The 21,370-nt window shown below is 44.2% G+C and overlaps 2 protein-coding genes across 4 annotated transcripts in view; one reads left to right on the top strand and one right to left on the bottom strand.

Moving 5' to 3' along the window:
- GABRA5 (gamma-aminobutyric acid type A receptor subunit alpha5) overlaps positions 1-21,370 on the bottom strand; it is a 60,027-nt gene that overhangs the window by 6,992 nt on the left and 31,665 nt on the right. For all 3 annotated transcript variants that reach the window (XM_040584819.1, XM_040584818.1, XM_040584817.1), the window contains exon 8: positions 2,913-3,056. In XM_040584819.1, the coding sequence (XP_040440753.1) occupies positions 2,913-3,056 (144 nt within the window). The remainder of the gene's footprint in view (positions 1-2,912; positions 3,057-21,370) is intronic.
- The window catches only part of GABRB3 (gamma-aminobutyric acid type A receptor subunit beta3), a 197,820-nt gene continuing 177,398 nt past the window's right edge, over positions 949-21,370 (top strand). The window contains exon 1 of the mRNA XM_040584815.1: positions 949-1,514. Within this exon, the coding sequence (XP_040440749.1) occupies positions 1,414-1,514 (101 nt within the window). The 5' untranslated portion in view covers positions 949-1,413. The remainder of the gene's footprint in view (positions 1,515-21,370) is intronic.

The following is a 21,370-nucleotide window of genomic DNA, read 5'->3' as shown; positions in this document are numbered from 1 at the left end:
GTCAATAGAGTATTTTAATGAGGCTGCACCAGTTCCCAAGCTTGTTTGTTTACTGGATATACCTGGACTCAGGTCTGTCAACCGCTGTTCTGGAGAGATCCTGACAGGTCTGTAATGCCACATCCCTGACCATGGCATCCAGAATATTTTGGCCCACAAGAAATGCCTGTATCAATTTTATAGTGATGCAGGGGAAAAATTAATCTCAAGGAAAAATCAGAATTATTTGGTGCAAAATGAAGGGTTGAATGCTTCTTTTATTATTTAGGCTTTGGATATTTCAAAGCTCAGGCTCCAGCTGGCAGAAAATAAAAGAGTGGGTTTTTGTTTGGTTTTGTGGCACTGTAGATCCTAAGTTAGCAGTGAGAGATTCTGGGTATGGGAAACAGAACTGGGCAATCATTTGCAGAAAGCAGCAAGATCCACTTGGACCCAAATCCCATATGTGATTGTTTTCACTTGTACCACCAGGGCATAACAGATGTTAGGCCTGTTGGAAGCAATGTGAGTAGTCAAACATCTTCTCTTTTGGGGGAGTGACATTAGGGGATGCTAGCACAAAAAAAACTCACCAGCAAAACCCCAGGGGTCATATGTCAGAGCTATTTTATGTGGCATGGCTAAAATGTTCCCAATTTCAAGACTGGCTGGTGAATTGGGAGTGCCAGGATGGCTTTTTTTCTGAGAAGACAGCCAATCTTAGTGACTTGCCTACAAAATCAGGAGAATCCCAAGGGATCCAGCAGGTCCAGCATTTCCATATTGAAAAAAAAATGTCTGCTAGAAAGAAGAGCATAAATGTTGTATGGCATATGCAAACATTTTGCTGATGCAGCTGCAAGGGCTGTGTAGTTTGACTTGTGTGTCAAAAACCCCACAAAAGATCCAAGCATTTGGATATGTGCAACAGCTATTTGGGTTTTCTTTTTCATGTTCAACAATTCAACAGGAGGAAGAAATGCCTTAGCCGTTCATAAGTAACCCTGATTACTGGCCTCCTACGAGCTTGATGAAGTCCAGAAAATCCATTGCTGACTGATGCTTTCCCTGTGCAAAATCGGATTTTTGTATTTTGCTAATCCCTGGTTACAATCTGTGTCCTGCTCTTTGTGATCCAGCCTGCAATCAGAATCCAGCCAGCCCAGATGTAACCCGGGACATTAATATAAAATCTTGACATTGGAAAACAAGCATTTATTAGCCTAAATCTTAAGATACAGGAGGGAGGAGGTTACTGGGCAGAAACTTTGGGATTTGTCTGAAGAGTCCCCTGTTTCCTTGGGCTGAGGAGCACAAGGAGCTTTCACAGGCAAAGCTGCAAACTGGAAGTGGCCTGGAGCGGACACGCTGGAGCACTCACTGCCTGGGCTGGATGGTTTTCATGCTCTAAGGAGCAGGACGAGCTTGTAGGAGATGCTCCAGTACATCCTCTGGATCTTTTTCTTGGCAACACTGAAGGCAAGAGGCGAGCTGCCGTTCATTGCAGAAAACAACGCCGCTATGATGGTAAACTGGTAAGGAAAAAAGCGCCTTTGCTCTTTAATAGGAGGAGATAGCATACTCGTCCTTTTTCTTTTCAGTGGTGGCTGCTCTGTCTATACGCTTCTCTAGACTTTAGGTATCTTTTCTTTTGCAACAGCTTTGTGTCTCCTGAAATGGGCAAGGGAGGGGGTGAAGCTCTGTAGGATGGAGGTGGTGGTCATGTTTAGTGGCTCCCCTGTTCTGCTCGAGGCAAGGCTTCCCTCACTTCGTGTCCTGTTTGGAGAGTATGTGGCAAGCTCAGCTGCCCCCTCTTTATTTGCCATGTTTTGACAGTTTAAGCAGAAAGCTTTATGCGCCTTCATGTTTTGGTCCGGCTAACTTTGTGTGCAAGTGTATGTATACCTGTTTTCACATCTCCTACATTTCCTGCGGATAGTAACAGGTTCCCAACTCAATCTACCCCTTGTCCTCTACAATCCTGCCTTCAGCTTAGAGCCCTTCTTTTTTCACCAGGGACACAGCACACCACCAGAAGCCTCTGTCGTGCTTTGCCAGCAGGAATTGCTCCCAGTTGTGCTGCCGCTGGCTGCCCCCTTTCCCCACCCCAAGCCCTGTACAACCAGTGCGGTGGAAATCCCCCTTCCCTTCACAGCAGGCTGGATGCCACTAATGCTCCCCAGACAAGTGCATTGTGTAACCTGGTTAAGCCCCCATCCTGCTGGGCCCACGTGATCCCTGTCCCAGCCTCGACCCCCCCCAGGAGTCCCCCCGCCAATGCACGCCCAGGGCTGCCCTTGCGTGGGAGCCTTAAGAAGCAGGACGGCATGGCTCACGTGGGTGCCTGGCCTGGGATTAAAGCTTCTTTGCCTCCCTAATGCTGCCACATCTGGCGCCTGTGCTTGCAGCCCGGGAGGAAATGGGAATCCTCGGGGTTTGCACCTCCTCTCCAGCCACGTGGTCCCCTGGACACGCTGCAAAGCCATGCCACAACCCCCACTTGCCCTCTGCTCCCTCCCCCGCTGTGGTTTCATCAAGCAAATCACTTTAAAGCGATGATTGAAACGGATCAAATGTGTGGGTGGTGTTTGCCTCCCGGGATGGTTCCTCCCATAGGGAAATAAGCCAGCAACAGCTCTGGCAGCTTCAGCAAAGGTGGTCGCCAAGAAGTTGTGTGCAGCTTCTCCAGTGCTCCCGTTAAATAGCAGGAGCTTGGATGCACCTTCACCCGTTGCAACGTGTGTAAGAACCAGCATATAAGCCTCTCAGTGTTTCAGCATGTCTGCTAAGTGGTCAGGAACCTGCACAGGATCTCTCAAGCACCCTGCATCCCACAGATGTTTCCCTAACCTCCTTACAAAATAACCGGAGCTTGTGGATCAACCCTCCTGCTCCAGCTATCGGCAACCACGGGATGGAAATATTATCCCTACCTGTACTGGTACTGATGTTTTCAGTTCCTACAGTTTGTCCCATCAGGTGGTACTGGTTAAGTCGTGAGCCGTCTTCGGCCACCACCACAGAGGTTGTGGTGCTATTAGTCCACACATAGATGACTTCAGAATTAGGGTAAGCGTCTGTCAACAAGGGGGGAAAAAAGACGGTGATGAGTAAAAAACACAGTGTAATATTTTAGTGGATCTTTAAATGATAAACAGTGGGGAGAGGGAAGAATGGAGGAGTTAGAGTGAATGGAGAAAAACAAATAAAGATGATATAATCATGTTCCCATATGCCCAGCTCAAAAAATATTAGGTTGAAGCTTTCTCATGTAACAGATGTGTGGGAAGGTTTGTCAAAGGCTGGAACAGTGGAGGTATAAATATAATCCATCACAACCACTCGATTTGAGAAAGAGCAGCTCAGACCTATATTCACCTTGCTGGCAGCTCCTAAACCCCAGCAAGCTGCAAAATGCGTTTTGCTGAAATCCCCCCTCAAAAGGACTTGGGCACCTTAAGTGCCCGGACAACGGAGACCCTCTATGTCTCATCCCATCTCCAGAATAAAATAGTAAGTGATGCCACGTGCAAGTGTGGGGTACGGTGCGCACGCGCTGACCTTGGGTTATGAACATGCGGATGAAGGGATAGGTGTTGCATGCGGGCGGTGGCTGTAGGTAAAGGAAGCTGGGATGTGTCTGCCTGTGCCTGTGATGCTGAGGAGCAGAGGCAGGATTCAGGGGTGAGTGAGACTGCATGCAGGAGAGCAGGAGGGCGGGGGGCTGTGCATAGCAGAGCAAATCAGTGGTGGTGCAGAAACACCTCCACACCTGGAAATGCAAATGTTTTAAGATTTCTTTACATTCATTTGGAAGTCCTAGGAAATAAAGGTGGTGACAGTACTGCCAACTCATTCCTTCCTCTATAACATCGCTGTTATTTTTAATGCCCTAACACCTGGAGTAATTATGCTGTTATAAGGGAATCTTAGTTTTCTTTTACTGCGATAGTCAATGCTGGTTTTATTTTTTGAGCTTACTTCGCACATAGTCTCAGAAAATCCAGGAGCTTACTATAAATTTAAATATATTTAACTTAAGTAGCTCTTATGCTTTTTAGAACACCTCGATCACTGAAAGCTTTCAGGTGACATTACTGCAGGCATCTTACAGTAGGCTGGGGTCCATTGGACTGAAATCTCGGGAAAGCAGGCAAGGCTTACTCTCCAAATAGGAGGTGAAAAGCAGGTGGAGTTGGAAGCAAGAAATATGTTATGGTGGTACCTGGACCCATACAACTAGGAATGTCAAGCAGAAAATGGGAAGTGGTCCCAGTTCAGGTTAAGAGCCTATGTGTGTAGCACAATGAGCTGCAGAACACTTGGATGCTGGAGCAGGTAGCAGGGAAGAAAGCAGCACCTTGTTTTCCTGTTATTCATCTTCCTGCAGCATCTATGGGAAGTGCTGACAGAGGCAGGACACTAGGCTAGATACACCTTTTGTCTGACCATTTATGGCTGTTTGTACATTGTTGTCCACACCTCAGGAAAGCTATAGAAATAATGAGGAGAGAGAGGGGAGAGGGTTCAAAACAGGAGCACAAGTATCTCCAAGGACTGGAAATCAAGCCATGATTTGAAGCTTAAGGAGCGCATCTGAGCTCACAGACAAGAAGCTGAGACATGACTCAAGTGCTGAGTACAGATACTTGCATACAGAAATTACAACTAGGGTGAATTTCTTGTACTACTGACTAAAGTAAAAGCAAAATTCAGTGCTGAAAGATGGTTTCAGGCAGATTCAGATAAAGAACAGGACACAATTTCCCAACTGGGGGGCAGTAATCAAACAGTGGATAACCTTCTGAGAAAAAAAATATGGACGACTATCACTAAAAGATAATGATGGGAAGGTATCTTTTTTGTCACATATCTGAGAGTTGCTGCTGTATTCAGGGCTGGAGTTGATCCAGGGTTTGGAAGTTGAGGATGTACAAATTCTCGATCCCTTGTTAACCATGCAGGACTGCCCACACGCCTTCCATGTGCTTATATTGGTAGCTATGCAGTAAAATTACTGTAATTATATCTCACGATCCACTTTGAAAGGCTAAGAAGGAATGTTTTCTGTATTTCAAAACATCTGCATAGCAAAAAGTGAAGGATTTTCACCTTTCCTTTAGAGCTGAGGTACTTTCTCATCTCAGAGATGATTACAAGTTTACCAATAATTCCAAAGCCAGATCTGGAGAGGACAAGTAGGAGGAGATGGGTCCATTTAAAAAGGTGCTGCAGAAAGGCCTCCTTTTTAAATGCTTATCTGGTATATGTTGTTCATGTTTCAATACCCCCGGTGAATGCTGGATTTGTGTAGGCAGATTTGGGATTGTCTGAGAATCTGGGTTTTACCTATGTTACTTCCTACACCGTGGGGTGGGGGGGGAAAGCTTTGGACTTCTTGTTAGGATGATCCAAATGTATCTGACCTCAGCAGTTCCCTGTTACTGCAAGGATCCCAGGCAATGGGATAATTGGGTTTGTCCTGTTTCCTGCCAATGACACAATAAGCCAACCCGACTAGACTCCTGGTGAGAGCGCTGTAATCAAATTCCACTGAAATTGCAACCACATGGGAACATAGGCCTGTAAGGCTTAACAAGTATTTAGATTATTTGGTTCTCTGCTCTGCCTAGCCTCTGGCAGAGGTTCTAAAATAAATCCGTGCCTCGGCTTTGGATTGCCGCCTTTACTGGGTACTTAAACACATGCACCAGTACAGGGTCGGAGGCTCCTACTCTGGAGATGCCCAGCCCCTGCCCCTGTGAAAAAAATATCTGTAATTCAGGCAGAGGCCAGAAGGTGCCAAAAATCCACCCAGATCTTACAGGTATGCCCAAGCAATACTTTCTGAGGATGCTTTCTTTTGAAACCATGGCAGGGAAGGTCCCCATCCCAGGTGAGAAGAGAGAGCCCTCAGGCAGGCAAGAGCAGAGCTTGAGGCCAGTCCCTGCCTGGAAGGACTCCAGCCTGCAGGTCCTCTCTCACAGGAGAATGTCTGTTGCAAGGCTACAAGACAGAGAGGCATGCCACTGCTTGAACAGGAGTAGAGATTCTATAGGAGAAGGGAGAATAGCCTAGCTAGAAGAGGTTCTTGTGCAGGAGAAGGATGGTTTTAGCCAGGGCTTTAAGACACAGGAGGGTAACAGATGTGTCCCTGCAGAGCCCAACTCTAACAGATGCAACCTGCAGTGAATTTTCCTCCCCTCAGAAGTCAGTCACATTAGGAATAGGATGAATTTACCCCATTCTAGAGATATTCTATTGCGATAGATCATATATATGGTATGATCCTCACCTATCTTCCATGTAAATGTAAGAAAACATGGTCTGTGTTTTAAAAAGCTTTTTAAAACATTTTTGGCTTAGTGCCTCATTTCCTCACTCTAGGCCAGGCTCTGTGTGTCTAAGCCTCCTTGGTAGAAAGAGGAGAATGGAGAAAATGTCAAAACATGAATGCAAATGTAAAAAGATACAGCCACCCCCTCAGTCCATATGCACCCTTGAGAGAAACTTACAGCTCTGAGAGGAAGAAGCCACCTCATGCACCTTGGTGTGGCAGCTGAACCACTGGCCACCTCCTTTCTGGTCACCTAGATAAACCTCCAGGTAGATAAACCTGTGTATTTGCAGCAGGTCATTGTCCTCCTACTGCAAACCTTTTGCCACATCTTCCCAGGAGCCTCAAACTCCGGTTATCCCAAACTTGACTACCAAAAGCTCCAGCTCTGCTGCAGTATAATTAGGCACAGCCATACTGAAAGCTGAAAGTGTGAGAGTAGTCTAGAATAATGTCATTTTGCTATTGGGGTAGAGCAGGTGCTAATGAAGAGATGGTATTATGCACTGTCATACCAATTGTGTAAAAAACCCTCTTCCACGTAAGCAAAGCTTCCAAGAGGTTGCCTACCAGCCATGCTTGCTGAAGGACTGAGGAGCTTCAGCACCTGCTTTCTAAAGTTATGAGAAAGGTTTACTGCAGATAAGGGATGGTGGCCCTTATCTCCTCTACATGGCACACAGGGTGGGAACAAGGAGTCTCCCAAAGGGTGACAGAAAATTGTAGTAGAGGTTTTGGGTTAGCAAGCTGGGAGAATGCCTCTGGTGCTGCTGTAAAAGCGAACTTGGATTCAAAGCCACTGAAAATCCAAGTGAGACTGCTTAGTGTTTATTCTACTTTAAGCAAGTGGGCTTACTCTGTTTTTATGGATACAAATAATTTCTTTATATTCATTTTGCTGGCTTGCCAAAGAAAGGGGAAAGCCTCTTTAAATTATTCTCTCTCTCCTAAGCTCATTCTTTCAAAAAGAAAAAAAAACACAATCAACCAAAAAAACACGGTAGCAGTTGAGATGAGCACCTAAAATTACAGAGAGGTATAATGTTATTAAAAGTGAAAAAATGACAACAGACATTTATTTCCAGTGGATGTTTGATAAATGGCTGCAGGCTTATCACCTACCAGAAGGATGAAATAAGTAATTTCTTCTCATATCTGTTTATTGATGAGCAGATCCATTTTCCTACATTCTAATATTCAACACACACACACAATATAAAAATGGCAAAGATCTCCCCTGCTCTTCTCCCACACTCTTCCTGCATTTGTATGTCTGGCAAGGAAAGCACGACATGGTTTTTCTTACGCTGGTGAACAGAGAGCAGGGGATGACCACAGCCAAAGGAAGGGAATACATTAAAACAAAGCCTGACAAAGCGGAGCAGCCAGTTAGTAAGACCTGGAGGATCTCTGCCATTTGCCTTGGCACTGAGGGGTGCCCTGTTTTTGTTTGCGAATGAAAAAGTGTGAGCAGTGCAGCATCCTCCCATACACTTGAAAAGCAGCCCACAAGCAGGGAGCCTTCTCCTGCCACTGCTCCCACCCACAGGGACCTGTGGCTACTGACAGACGCTCTCCCTTCTCGCCTTTCTTTCGCCTCCATATTGGAATAAATTCTGGGGAAAAGAAAAAAGAAAAAAAAGGAGGAAAAAAGAAGTGTTTCTTGGCTCCTTAAGTAAAATAAACATAAATGTGGATGGCTCAGTCCCAATTTTGAGTCCGTGGGACCCAGATGTATTTCTAGGACTGATTTTTTGAAGCTACAACCCATGAAGAAAAATCACCACTGGTGCCAGTAAATTTTCATATTTGCATGGCAGGGCATAAAACAATTTAGGAAAAAAATACTCCCTCTCCAAAACACGCCCCCAAACCCTTTGACAGACCTGACGGGAGGCCATAGAAGCCCGAGTAATCAGGTGAAGGGAACTGTGAAATAGGGGATCTGTGAGTATGGGTGCCCACCCTGCGTGCTTGAGTTGCATTCCACAATTAGACTGTTGATCCACAAACCATGGCTAGAACTTTTCTTTCAGCATGATGCCAGTCGGAGGCTGAATTGAAGAGATACTTTAGAAAGATTACTTTTGGCTTATTTTCTATTTTATTCATGATAATTGTGCAGCTACATTCTTGGCCTTTATCGTCATGATATTTAGTACACGCCACAGGATCATCAGACTGCCTAAGCTTGGGAGTATTGTTAATCCCCATCAAAGCCTGTTGATTGTGAAAGATGTACATAAACTGTCAGTTCTTTTAGAAGCTCTAATCACAATCTGAATACACATACAAATATCTATCTTTCTATCTTATCTATTCATTAATGTATTTGACTCACTTAGAGGCTGTTAGACAACTCAATAGAGAACCCCATCTACAACCTCTCAAAGACTTCTGCAGACAGTAAAACAGTGCTGCTACTAAGCCATCACGTACCACCTTGAATTCTAAGAGTCAAGTTGGGTGTCTTGTGATTTTTCTGTGAATACTTTTTAACCCATTACAAAGCATCCGTCAGTGGTTGTGCCTATGCAGCTGAGGGCAGATTTGAGCTCTGTAATTGGAATTTCCCATTAAATTGAGTTGGTAAGAATGAATCCATGTACAAATGAAATCAGTCTGTAGGAAGACCTAGTGGAAAAAAGATCTAGTAAAAATGTATTTTAATATATAAAAATAACAAGACATGGTACTAAATATGCATGGACTGGGTCTAGGGGGAAGTAGTTTTTTATAACAGTAAGTCATTAAAGTAAACCAGCAATTTAAATATTAAGAGAAATATATTCACATATTCAATGATTAAGAGCCTAAAACGAAGACTTTGTCACATTGTGAGGAATTCTGCTGGTTTTGGGAGAATTTAAGGATCATGGAAATTACTTTAGAGACCTGAAATCATCAGAATCAAGACTGATCATTTTAACTGGCATGAGCTTACAGCATATGGATAAACAGGATGCATGATTTTAAATACATGCCATAGACAAGAAGTGTAACGTGTATAACTATATGGTGTTATGAATTCACATCACACAGAATGGCTGGGGCTGGAGGGCACCTCTGGAGATCGTCCAGTCCCACCCCCTGCTCAGGCAGGGACACTGAAAGCAGGTTTTCCAGGATCGTGCCCAGCAGTTTTTGAATATTCCACAGACGGAGACTTCACAGCTTCTCTAGCCAACCTGTTCAGTGCTTGGTCACCCTCACAGTAAAAACATGTTTTCTTGTGTTCAGATGAAATTTAATATTTGCTAACCTATGCCCACTGCCTCTTGCTCTGTCAGCGGGCACCACTGAGCAGAGCCTGGTTCACCCTTCTTCATTCCCTCCCATCAGTTATTTATACAGGTGGATTAGGTCTCTCTGAGCCTTCTCTTCTCCAGGCTGAACAGCCCCAGCTCTCCGTCTCTCCTCATAGCAGAGATGCTCCAGTCCTTAAATGATCCTTATGGCCCTGTAGTGGTCTTGCTCCACAAAATCCATGTATTTCTTGTATTGAGTTGCTCAGAATGGGCCACAGTGCTCCAGATGTGAGTAGAAAGGAAATACTCAGAATGAAACTTTTTTGGAATGGCACAGTATCATCTAGATATGACAACGGAGGACATCCAGGGAGGAAATTATTCATGGACTTGGAACAATTCTTGTATGAAAACCAATGACAAAATATAATAGGACACGATTGGCTGTGAAATGTGCAGTGGTAAGTTCAGTCTTACTAAAATGATTGTTTCTGTCCTTCCTCAATTTATAATGAAAATATAATTCAATAACATAGATGGTATTTTATATGTTTTCCTGATACACAGTTTTATTTGATCTTATTGTCACATTCCACAGGGAATAGAATAGGATGTTCTGAAAATGTGCCAGAGAGGTCTCAAGTGACTTCATTACTAAGCAACACTAATATGCTATACTGATCATTACTAAAAAATATAAAGTCCTAAATTAGAACCAAAGTACTCTGTTTCAAAATGTAATTTATGAGTCACCTCAGGAAAAGGTGGGAATAGAAATGTGATAGAAGTGTCTATGGCTTGGAAATGAAATGGAAGCACAGACTGTACCCACAAGGTGGTGAGACATAGAATTATAGAATCATTTAGGCTGGAAAGGACCTTTAAGATCATCACGTCCAACCATAAACCTAGGACTGCTAAGGCCACCACTAAACCATGTCCCTAAGAGCCACATCTACACATCTTATAAATACCTCCAGAGATGGTGACTCAACCATATCTCTGGGCAGCCTTTTCCAATGCTTGACAAGCCTTTTGGTGAAGAAATTTGTACTAATATCCAATTTAAACCTCCCCTGGTACAACTGGAGGCCATTTCCTTCTGTCCTATTGCTTGTTTCCTAGAAGATGAGACTGACACCCACCTGCCTACAACCTCCTTTTAGGTAGTTGTGGAGTTTGACAAAGTCTCCTCTGAGCCTCCTTTTCTCCAGGCTAAACAACCCCAGTTCCCTCAGCTGCTCCTCATAAGATTTGTGCTCCAGACCCTTCACCAGCTTCGTTGCCCTTCGTTGGACATGCTCCAGCCTGTAAAATTCATTTTGAGACACATAATCTTGTAAAAGCCATTTTCTTCAGCTTTCCAAAGCAAGAAACAGGTGGAAGGCCCTGCCTAATTTTAGAAGTTCCAACTCATAGGGGAAAACTCTAAACGTGACCCACCTTAGAGCTCAAAAATATAAAGCAAAGGGAAAAAAAAAGCCACCCTTATGATTTTGCCTGAAAGCAACTTTGTGATTTTGGATGTGTGATTCATGATTAGCCTAGGCAAGGCTGCTGACTGCTTTAATACAATAAATTGACTATTTGCAAGCTGGTACACTAAATCACGGTCATATCAATGACGAATGTAACTTGAATACTAATGAACAGTTGTCCTGATAATTCAGTCAGTCACAGGATGCTATTGCACCACTTATGAGCCCTGAGCTAGGAGCTGTGCAGAGTAATACAGAATGTCTCTCAAGGATGATTGTGGAGACAGCACAGCAATTTGAGCAATGACCCTTAAAGAGGTGTGCGTATTTGCCACCATGTAAGCAGTACCACTGGTGACAGCATCAGCTCTTCCCTGCTCCATCCTGCTCGTCCATGTGGCCACAGGGGAGCAATCAGAGTAGCGCAGCTATTCCCCAAGCACTGGGGCTGCAGCTAGGACTGAGTCCTTGCTATGAAATCTGACAATACAGGAGCCTAGATTAAAAACCAGGCATGGCACACCAAACTGAGCTGTGTGTTCTGGGGTGGCAGGTCCTCAGGCTCCACTCAGAAAAGGAGGAAAAAAAAACAGCAAAGAAAAAGTTTTCTTTTTGGGGCAGCACCTCAAGTGGCAACAGACACACAGGTGTAGACAGCTAAACTGTGCCACCCGTCGTTGTGGGATGCCTGCCACGAGCTGACTGAAAGGGGTGACTAAACAGGGTCCTCTGCGGGTCTATCACACATTCAGGTGCTCCAAGGTATGAGGGAGCACCAGGTCATCTTCCCAAAGTCCCTGCTTTCATCTGGGAGCTAACATTAGGGAGCAGGTGATGCCTGACTTCTTTTGCTTCTTCCCATTTCTTCCTCTTGTTGCAGTCAATATTTATAACACAACTTCTTGCTTTATTTTCAGATTTAGTGCTAGCTGTCTTGATCTAGAACTAATCTGAAAATTGATGTTACACCACATTTTAATGGTCGCTACACAATTGCTTTTCATATGGAACTGGTCAAAATCTGGTATTCCAGCCTCTGATGCTTTCTTTTTTCCTGTTACGGCCAATATAAATATCTGCTGCAAGAAGACTTACAGCAACGGGGCAGTAGGATGTGCTGGGATGACATAAAAATTTGAAATATCCTGGGACCTTCCTGACCCTATGCTGGTCTTTGTAGGCCAGGCATATGGTAACTCCAAATCAGTGGACCAGTTTGAGCTATGTACTAGTATTTAATGAACTTTGAATTTGCAATCACAATATTAGGCAGCTATATTAACTGCTTCATTAGAAAAAACAGCATGGTCATGAGAAAGATGTTAGAGATTTAATTTACTTTTTGCAAGGCAAACAAAAGTATCCTCCAAAGTGTGACTGACACCATTACTCACTTTGCATAGTACCTTACTCTCTAAGCAATCTTGATTGCAGTGGCGCACTCATTTTTCAAGCTGCTGCATAATATCAGCAAAGCTAATGCGCTCAGCTCTCCAGGAGTATCACTTTGAGGAGTTTCTTTTGAGAAATGCAGAGTGAATTTTAGAAAATACTCCATGTGATCTTGTTGTGGCAGATGCCTTCACAAATGTGGTATTTTTGGGGTATTTTTGGCCACATCTAACACCACAGAATGAAACCGTGACCTCGCGGTAATCAACAGATGTTCTTCCCACCAACTTGCGTGGCACCAGGAACCCACCCATCATAGTTAGCCTATCTGCTGAGCTTACCATTCAAAGCATCTTCACTGACCTGAAACCAGCCAAGAGCGATTGAGACTACTTGAAGAACTAAATACACACCTCTGTTTCTGAAACCAGTCCCTTAATGAAGACATTTACAAATTTCAGTAGTAATGCTGCATTAATAATACTGTGCGAACATGTAATCAATAGGTATGTAGAGACAGCAGGCTGAAATATTATTCCGACACTTTAATACTGCTCTGAGATTTCAATCACTAGAATTTATTCCCTACACCTGAGGCGCAGTCATCTAGAACTCAGAAGCTGAGTTATAAACTCCTACCGTCCCGTACAGCCCGGTGTTTAAGAACCTCCCGAGGCTGTGGGTTCAGCCTGCCCAGCCTCAGCGATGGGCACGAGGACCCTCTCTGAGGCGAGCAGCTGCTCAGCAGGACACTGCCATTTCACCTCCTGTCTGCCACAGCATGTGGGCGTTTGTTCCCTCTTTGAGAACCGGCCCCTTCCAGTCACAGAGACCCAGGTCCAAAGGTGCTCACGGTCTTATTTTCCTTGTCCACCAGTAAAACATCTTATCTACAACCACCAGCTGACCTATTTTAGTCATCTGCTTTAGGAGGAGATTAACCTGAGTCTAAAAATATCTACTTTTCTCCCCTGACTATATAAGAGTGCGAGAGCGATCAGCTCAGCTGTATATATTTACTCTGCAGAAAGATAAATTTAGAAGGGAGGAATCCCAGCTTTGCTGACAGATTTACTGCTGGGATGCTTTCAGCGAAACAGCTAGCTGCTAGCACAGGCTGGCCATGGGGAGACTTTCAGTGGATATGATGGGGAATGGGGGAAAAAACAGAAGGCCTTCCAGGCTTTCCTTCTTCCCACTCCTCCTTCCCCCTCATTTCTTCATGGGGGACAACACGAAAAAAGTTTCCCTTGAAGAAGCTTGCTAAGCTGGGAGTGCGGCAGCGCTAGATCACAGCCCGGGCTAACTTGGCTCTCTGTGTAGGGGAGGAGGCTGATGTGGGACCCAGCGGTGCTGGGGGAGGGCTCCCTGGCCCCACCACAGGCTGAGGTGTCCTGAGGGAGCTGCCAGCCTGGAAACTGAAATCCAAGTTGCAGCAGTGCCTTGCAGATTTGCCTCCCACCCAAATAAAAACCTGAGGCAAGTCGTTCTGTCATTAATGTACTGCAGCGGCAATGGGAGGCTCTAATTGAACCTGGAGACCCATAACGACAGAGGCAATAAAAGCAGGTAATGAACCGCTCTGTCTTTTCTCAGAAGAGACTTTAATTGCTCTTTGCCTCCTTTATCCCCACCTGCAAAATGCTGGAGGAAGAGACCTACCAACCTCATACCAGCATCACGGGAATGATTTCAGAAACGTTTATGAAATGCTTACAAGCCATGGAAACAGCCACCTTAGGAAATAGCCATTAAAAACCTGGCTTGTAAAGCAGTGTAGCGGTATTTACCCCTTTGTCCCATTTACGAATAATATCCCATTTACCAGTGGCACAAACCCGTGATCCACAGCTGGCAACTGTAAACCCTCGCTGTGCCTTTTGGGGCATCACGGGCCCAGCAATGCCTTTTGCAGGTTTGCACCCAAGGGTCATTTGAAAGCTTAAGCACAGAGTCTCTGCATGTTGTCGTCTACTGCTGACAACTCAAACTGAATCACTGTTTTCCTGCAGTCAGGCAGTCGCACAGCCTTTAAATTTAGGCTGAAATCTCCAGAGTGGGAAATGCATGCTGATGTTTGTACCATCAGCAAAGCACCTGGATCTCCACGCTGCTCCACCACAACTGTGCTTAGATCTCTTTCCGGTGAGAAAAAAAACACTTGCTGAGTATCTCCACACCAGTTCCTTCCCCTGCTTGAATTTTTGGTTCCTTGAGCTCGAAAACACCACCGGTCGAGCTTTCCCCCCAACCCCAATGTACATGGGCCACCTCCCGAAGAGGAGGCTGCTCCCCGGGCAGGCTGTATGCAACCTTCCAGCAGCGGCCACTCAAGGGGCTCTCTGCAGCACTTACAAAAGCTGCTACTGGTGGCCCTGGGAGGCGTCCCTTACCGGTACAAAAAAAGGGTTTCACTAAAGGTGATCCAGCCTGTGCAGTGGCTGCTCCAGGCTGGTAGGGAGCCAAGACCTTGGCTGCTGCACGCCAGCAGAGTTTGCAGCCTTGGGTCAGCGCTGGTTGCGAGGCGGGTGGGAAAGACAACAGCTTTTTTGGATGACGTGTCAAATGCCCTGTGCGAGCTAGTATTCTTTCTGATCTTCCTTTTTCACTCTGTTATGAACCTCAGGGGGAAAAACTCACTGGCTTCTGAACAGGGGGTGACCAGAAGTAGGCAATGACTGACTACAGGGATGGGCACTGTTTCACAGGAAAGCAATCACACCCCCAGAGGGCTAGAAGGTAGCAAACACTGTGATTTTAATGTATTTTAAAAATTACCTCTGTGCAACGAGTAACCATGTATACGTGACAAAGTCTTTGAAAAATTAATTAACGGCAGTGACTGCAACTGCTTGAAGAGGACACTATCACAGTTTCTCCAGCCTTTTCTGGAAAGTTCTGAATGTGCATCATTGTAACGGATGAAGAAAAAACTGACCAACCTGATAATTCTGGGGAGCTTTCAGAAAAGGACCCTTTTGCCTTTTGTCACACTAAAAGGTATCACTTCTATGAGAAACCTACCAGACAAGTGAGAAGTTAGTCATATTAATTTGCAAGTTCTGATGCAGACTGGGGTCCCATAACAATAGCTGCTGCAGAAACCCACACCACACAGTCCAGGCCCAGAACCCTATGTTTTAATTTCTAAGTAGATTTGTGTTAAGAAAACTTCTTAGATCTCTGAAATACTTGAATATTACAGCATTTTCTTTTACACACCGTGCTTGCTGAATGTCCTGCCCTTTGGGAGCTCTAGGCTGCATTGCCCCACCCTGACTGTGGGACTCAATGCAAGGATGAAGCTGCCGGCAGCACTGGCTGCCCAAAATGCTGGGTTAAAGAGGTGTCTATATTGCTATACATGCATATCTGAAATGAGCACAGGCTATGTTGCACCACCTGTGAGAAGGCTTAAGCACCTATTGGTATAACCCACTCCACTCAATGCAGGAAGAACAGCACAGCTTGTACAAGCTGCTCGCAGAAATGGTGGAGTTGTCTCTGTACTGAAGAGCCCTAATGACCGTTTTACTAAAGATCGTTTGAAAAGGATCCTTTAGGGCCAGGCTCTTTTCAGTGGTGCCCAGCAACAGGACAAGGGCAATGGGCACAAACTGAAACACAAGAAGTTCCTGCTGAATATGAGCAAGAACTTCTTTACCTTGAGGGTGAGACCGCACTGGAACAGGCTGCCTGGAGAGTTCGTGGAGCCTCCTCTGGAGACATTCAAAATACGCCTGATGCGATTCTGTGCAACCTGCTCCAGGTGAACCTGCTTTAGCAGGGGGCTGGATAAGATGTTTTCCAGAGGTCCCTTCCAACCCTGACCATTCTGTGATTATGTGTAAAACAGGACTTCTAGCAGGAACTGCTAAAATAGCACCTAGGAGAGATACAAAAGCTCACCACCACCATATGTAACACCTAACTAATCTACAGCAGTGACTGTTTCTCTTGATCAATGTACAACAGACGTTTTTTATTCCTGAGCTAGTGATGTAGAGAACAAGAGAACAAGGGACTTCTAAGTTCTCTGACCAAGGTACAATACACTTATGTACATCTGACAAGTATTGCAGAAAAGTAGGAACATCTAAAATATGATTCACCTTGTCCTTAGGCAGGTATCAAAAATAGTTCAAATGTACCTTACTACATAAGTACTTATTTCCATTCAGTGGCCATAAAGAGAGTCTAGACAACTAACTGTGACATAGTTGTCTATCTAAAATTGTCGCAGATCCATCGTGTCCATTTTCCAAGGCTTTGCTGTCAGTGCAAGGCTTTTGATATGGGCCAAATCACCATGCTCATGCTGCAGCCGAGCATTTCCATGTCCCAGAACAGGCAAGAGCCCAGCAGATCTGGAGGAGTTTAGTGGAGCTTCGTGGCTCTAGTGAATCCCTATGATTTTGTGAGTGTTTCAGTCAGGAGTCTGTGTACTAGGGACTTCTGAACTAAAAGATTCAATTTTTTAAACAATGAAGACCCATGACTAGTCATGTGTCCACAATTTCCAGGAAGCTAGTGGCAAATAACAGCAATACCATTAGGTGGTCTCTACCTCCTCCACTCGGAGCGTTGTATAGAAAATTAGTTCAGGCTAGATGCCTATGCTTTACTAGCTAAACTTAAATAAAATTACACCCCTGGTTCAAGCTAGTTCTCTAGACTGCCTGTCTGATGCTGCCACAGGCATCTTGCTCAGTGCGTCTGAGACCTGGCTTCCAAACAGCTGAAAATTAGGGGAGAAGAATTCCAAACAAAGTGGTGCGTTGATAACTGGTGGTAACATGGGGCAGGAGGAGGGAGCAGAGAAATATATCAAATATTATATTAAATGCCTTAGTAATATTGAATTTTAGTATTCACCTAGCTTCATCTTATTTTAGTCATTCAATGTCCTTTGCGATGGAAGTGTCTAAGGAAGCAGTGATAAACCTTAGAAAAATGTATAAGGCGGCGTTACTTGAGGCAGCATGCCTCCCTTGACTTCAAGTAAAGCTTCTACACGCTGCATAAAGGCCAAACCTATCATTTCTGTATTAGCTGGCTTTTGCCTTAAATTGCAAAATCACAACTTAGTCTTGAACTCGGCCGCTCGGCATTTCACAGAGGACCTCCCTGGCCCCCTTCATGTGCCCTTCTGTAAAGACGGCACTAACATGTCCTGGCAGAGTCAGCAAGCTGTACTGCCTGTCTCAGCTCTCAGGAACCGACTCAGAAGCCCCTTATGGCCAGCTGTTAGGGAAGAGAAACAGAAAAGCTCTGCCTCTACACGGGGGACTACAGTTCCAGCTCTCCTGGGGAGCAACCCACGAAAACCTACCAAAGAACCATCTCCCTTTAAGTCTCCTAAAATTAACATTTGTCTTTATTTATCATCCATTTAATTATATTCTTATACAAGGCTTCTACCCACAGGTTTTGGGAGGCTGAATACATTATCACCTTCTACTAAACCAGAATTAGAGTCTGTTTAGAACGACTCTGTTTTGAAATTCTTCCTGCACACCTGCAGTCCTTCTGCAGCTTCACAGGTGCTAATGAGGGGAAGCACAAAATCGAGAAACCTCCTGTAGGTGCCTTCACCTCAGTGCCTTCTCAGCATTACCAGGAAATACCACCCTTAGGGGAATTTTCTTAAAATACTTTTTTTGAGAAATTTCTCAGTGGCTGCAGGTCCAAAGATAGTTTGAAAACAGTGAGTGCCTTATTGTTAAGTGTTGCAATAATATCCTGGGATACTGGTGAAGTTACTGTCTCCTCATTACTCTGACCTTACCAGCCGCCTTGGAGGAAAAGAATTTGAGTGTGCCTCCTGCTACAGAAATAGCCTGTGCACTTTCCTGTATCAGAGACCACAGCAGACACCATGACTCAGTTTAAGCTGTTAAAAGGGAAGACGTACATACACTGTGTTAACTACTTTCTTTAGATGCTACAAATTGTACTGTTTTCTCACAGTCATCGAACTCCCTTTTTGACTGATGGGTTGATGCCTTTACCATCTTCATGACCAACTTAAATTCATCAGGAGTAAATACCAAGCCTGTTTTTCCTCTGCTTGTGAGCTAGGGGATCTCATTATTTTCAGAATATTCATTAGACTCTACTTACTCTAAAAATAGTACGGGGTTTTTTTTGCCAGCGAGTGACTAGTGGGCAGCAGCTTCATGCATTTATCCGTTCCACAATACAAGCTCTGATAACTACATGTACTCACACATTGTGCCTTCAAGAAACAGTTGCCATAAATAGATTCCATTTTACAGTATTTGACATTGTCAAAGCAGTGGTAAACATTCAGTAATAGCAATTAACTAATTCATCTTCAGGGAAACCCTGTGAGCTAGGTAACACTGATATAATTAACGCATGAGTAAAATGAGATTTAGGAGTTAAGTCAGTTGCCTGGGCAGAGGCCTTCATGGTCTAGTGGATTAGACATCTGTCTCTCCACCAAAGAAGTTGAGTCTAATCCTTTTTCTGACATTGATTTGCCATGTGACCTTATGGAAAGTCAATTAACTTCTCTGCCTCAGCCACCCTAGAGATAATGATGCTTACTTACCCGGTGACACATGGGTGTTTGGAAACTGTACTAAACGATACTTCTGATGTACTCTTAAGGCCTATCAGTGGAAGAGGTGAAACACTAAAGCTTCCTAGCTCTAACGTCCTTGCTACCTTACCTAATTCCTCCTCCTCATGCCAGAAATAGACTGGGGGTAAGGAGGAGTTTCTCAGACTAAGATGCTGCTAGTGAAACTGCGGATGACATCAGGAAATTTCATCAGATCCTGTCTGACCAGCAAATTTATTTAGAGTGCAGGTCAGCGTTATAGTTGCAATGGAAAGTTTATTTTAAACTTGGCCATGGAAGAAGCCAGCATCCTTCCCATGCTGCCCTGAGCTAACGAACAGACTGCTCTGGCCATCCCCGCTGAGCACCCAGGCTTCAAAGGGAGCGGGGCCTCTTTGCAGGGACCCAAGAGCCTGTGCTTATGCACCATCCCCAGTTCTCTTGCACCTCTAATGAGATTTCTGCAGAATAATTTCTACAGGTGGCCTTATCACCAGCAGGGATGCAAGCCTGGAGGGAGAGTCCCCATGTATACACACCCCCTAGAGCAGACCCATCTTGCTCTCTCTGAGCACTGGGGACTTAAGAGGACTTACTTAAGAGGACAGCTAAAACCTGCTCTGTTCAGTTCATTAGAAGCCATCCTTGAACTTCTGTCCTCTCACCAGCACAGCTTTTCTTGACGTGCCACAGAGCATTAAGAAATACTGCTTCTGTAGCTGGCGTTTGAACTGCCCACCAAGTATTTAGGCTAGTGGTGTGCTCAGGTAACTTTATGTCTCTTTTCCCATATTCAACCTTGAATTTAATTATTTCTACAAAATATTTTGTTGCTACATATAATGCTGCCTAGGCCCACAAAATCTCCCACAATTCTAATATAGCAAGAAACCAGTCAAACGGGACATAAGAATTCAATATTTACCTTTATTTCTGTCAGCAAGATTAACATTCCTTCTTTAAAATTAAAGGAAATGTCAGGGCTTTTCCCCTTTTGCTTGCTGAATTGTAGCAAGTATGGTGAACACTTATGCAGCCCGAAAAATAATAACCTACTTCTGCCTCTGATGTGGCACCAATTACTTCTTGGCATCTTTTCTGCTGCCGATCCACCCGTGCACTGGCTGCTTTGTTTCAGTGTCCTGATCTCTCCACCCTCTGAGCAGTTAGCATTCGTCTCTTCCCCACCCTCCCAGCTCCATCAATAATGTCTTTAACACTTACTTTGATGCTATTCCTTGAGGTTTTTCAAAATCCATCTTGGAAAGAAGACCATTAAATAGAAACCCTTTGGGGAAAGACAGGGAGGAAAGCTAAAGCAGAGAGGGCATGTGTTTGTGTGTAATATACCCCTGCAGGCTTTCCTTCTCCAGGCTGCAAGCCTGGAGACGACTTAACGCAAACGCCTACTGCTGTAAATAGGGAATAAATATTGTATCCTCCTAAAACAGATCAGGTTAATTCAAACCCTGACTTATTGGCTGCTACTTGTGCAAACATCTGCATATTATATCCAAGTAAATTACTAATGGGCTGCCAGACCAGTAATACAGATATTCCCAAGGCTGAAAGACTGTCTATAGCTTGTCCCTATGCATTTACTTACTGCAGAGAGTACCGGTGTGGACTAGAAAAGGGCAAATGGCTCCGTGTCTACACACTGTGGAAGAACTTAAAGGTGACTTGCAGTAGATTACAAAATACACTCTAGGATTGTATACTGAGCATGGCAAGGAGCATGAACTAAAACCATATTCAGCCCTCAGATGCCTAAAATATGACTTTTCAGTACTGTTTATTCCCCAGGTTAAAATTACCTGTGTGCTAATAGGTGATTAATATGTAACCCATTTGCCACAAGCAGAATATATAATTGCACTCAGACAAGACTGTTGAGGTTTTTTTCAAATGCTTTTGTTCAAGATTGCACTCCTTCTAAGTGTTTGTAGCTTATCTAGTAATGTTATCTCCTGCACTTGCATATTTAGGTTTTTTTCCTTTTGTCTTACTATATGGAGAGTTAGAATTTGTACCTTACTGAACCTAATCTACTAATACATTGAAGCATCCATTTAACTTTAAGGTTGAACTTCGGAACTCTGCTGCATCAGATTCTTTGTTTAAATATGTACATTTTAGTTTTATATTGCATATTTTGCAAGATTTCATAAAACTGTCCAACATCCCAGTTCTATAGTCTGCACTAGAGACTAACGGGTGTGACTTCAGCTTTATCTACGAATACAGTAAAGACTATGTAATACCAGGAAGGACAATTTATTTTTCTTTTTAATCTTAATTCCTTCCAGTAACTTTTGTTTAACTCTATATACAAACAATGACAGTT

This window comes from Falco naumanni, chromosome 2 (assembly GCF_017639655.2).
Source record: "Falco naumanni isolate bFalNau1 chromosome 2, bFalNau1.pat, whole genome shotgun sequence".
Taxonomy (NCBI): domain Eukaryota; kingdom Metazoa; phylum Chordata; class Aves; order Falconiformes; family Falconidae; genus Falco; species Falco naumanni.
The sequence above is the reverse complement of the archived record's forward strand: the minus strand, read 5'-3'. Positions and strand labels throughout refer to the sequence as shown.